The sequence below is a fragment of the Chaetura pelagica genome, unplaced genomic scaffold, assembly GCF_000747805.2.
Source record: "Chaetura pelagica isolate M959 unplaced genomic scaffold, ChaPel_1.0 scaffold24, whole genome shotgun sequence".
In the NCBI taxonomy this organism is placed as follows: Eukaryota; Metazoa; Chordata; class Aves; order Apodiformes; family Apodidae; genus Chaetura; species Chaetura pelagica.
Genome location: NW_009953077.1, coordinates 3,920,005 through 3,920,543, shown reverse-complemented (window position 1 = coordinate 3,920,543; position 539 = coordinate 3,920,005). Strand labels below are relative to the sequence as shown.

Genomic DNA, 539 nt, shown 5'->3' with positions numbered 1-539 from the left:
GAGGTGATACGGCCTCGCCAGGCAGCTGCCCGCCTTGGGCGCTTCGACGTGAGTCCCACCGCCCTGACACTGCCAAGGGAGCCCTCCTGGAGCGGCTGTTCCCAGTGGGATGGGGAGAGGGCTTGGGGCAGGGGGCAGCAGGTTGTGGTTCCATGTAGGGACTGATGGTGTCTCTCTTTTCCAGGTGGACGGCTGCTACGATGTCAACCTGCTTTCCTACACGTGAGCCCCACGGCGCTGGCCAGAGGGAACCTGCTCCTCTGTGCTCCCGGGACCCAAGTGGACTCCTGTGCTCCCACACCGGCCTTTATCCCTGCGGCCTCAGGAGGGGCTCCAGACCCTTCCCACGATCTTTTCCTGGCTCCTCCTGTGCTGGGTGGCAGCGGTGGGCAGTGCTGCCTCCCCAGAGCCCCCCGTGAAGCTCTGCCACCCCGGTGCCATCCAGCTGTCGGGGCTGTGCTCTGGCCATGTCCCGTGTTGCCACGGGCAGAGCTCGACTCTCCCCACATCTCTACCCTGGGGAGCAGACCTGGCCCCGC

General features: G+C 66.2%; 1 protein-coding gene across 1 annotated transcript in view; it reads left to right on the top strand.

The window, feature by feature from the left end:
* The first annotated feature begins 109 nt into the window (after window positions 1-109).
* Window positions 110-539, top strand: part of AMT (aminomethyltransferase) — a 2,757-nt gene continuing 2,327 nt past the window's right edge. The window contains exon 1 of the mRNA XM_009996954.1: window positions 110-154. Coding sequence (XP_009995256.1) covers window positions 110-154 — 45 coding nt within the window. The remainder of the gene's footprint in view (window positions 155-539) is intronic.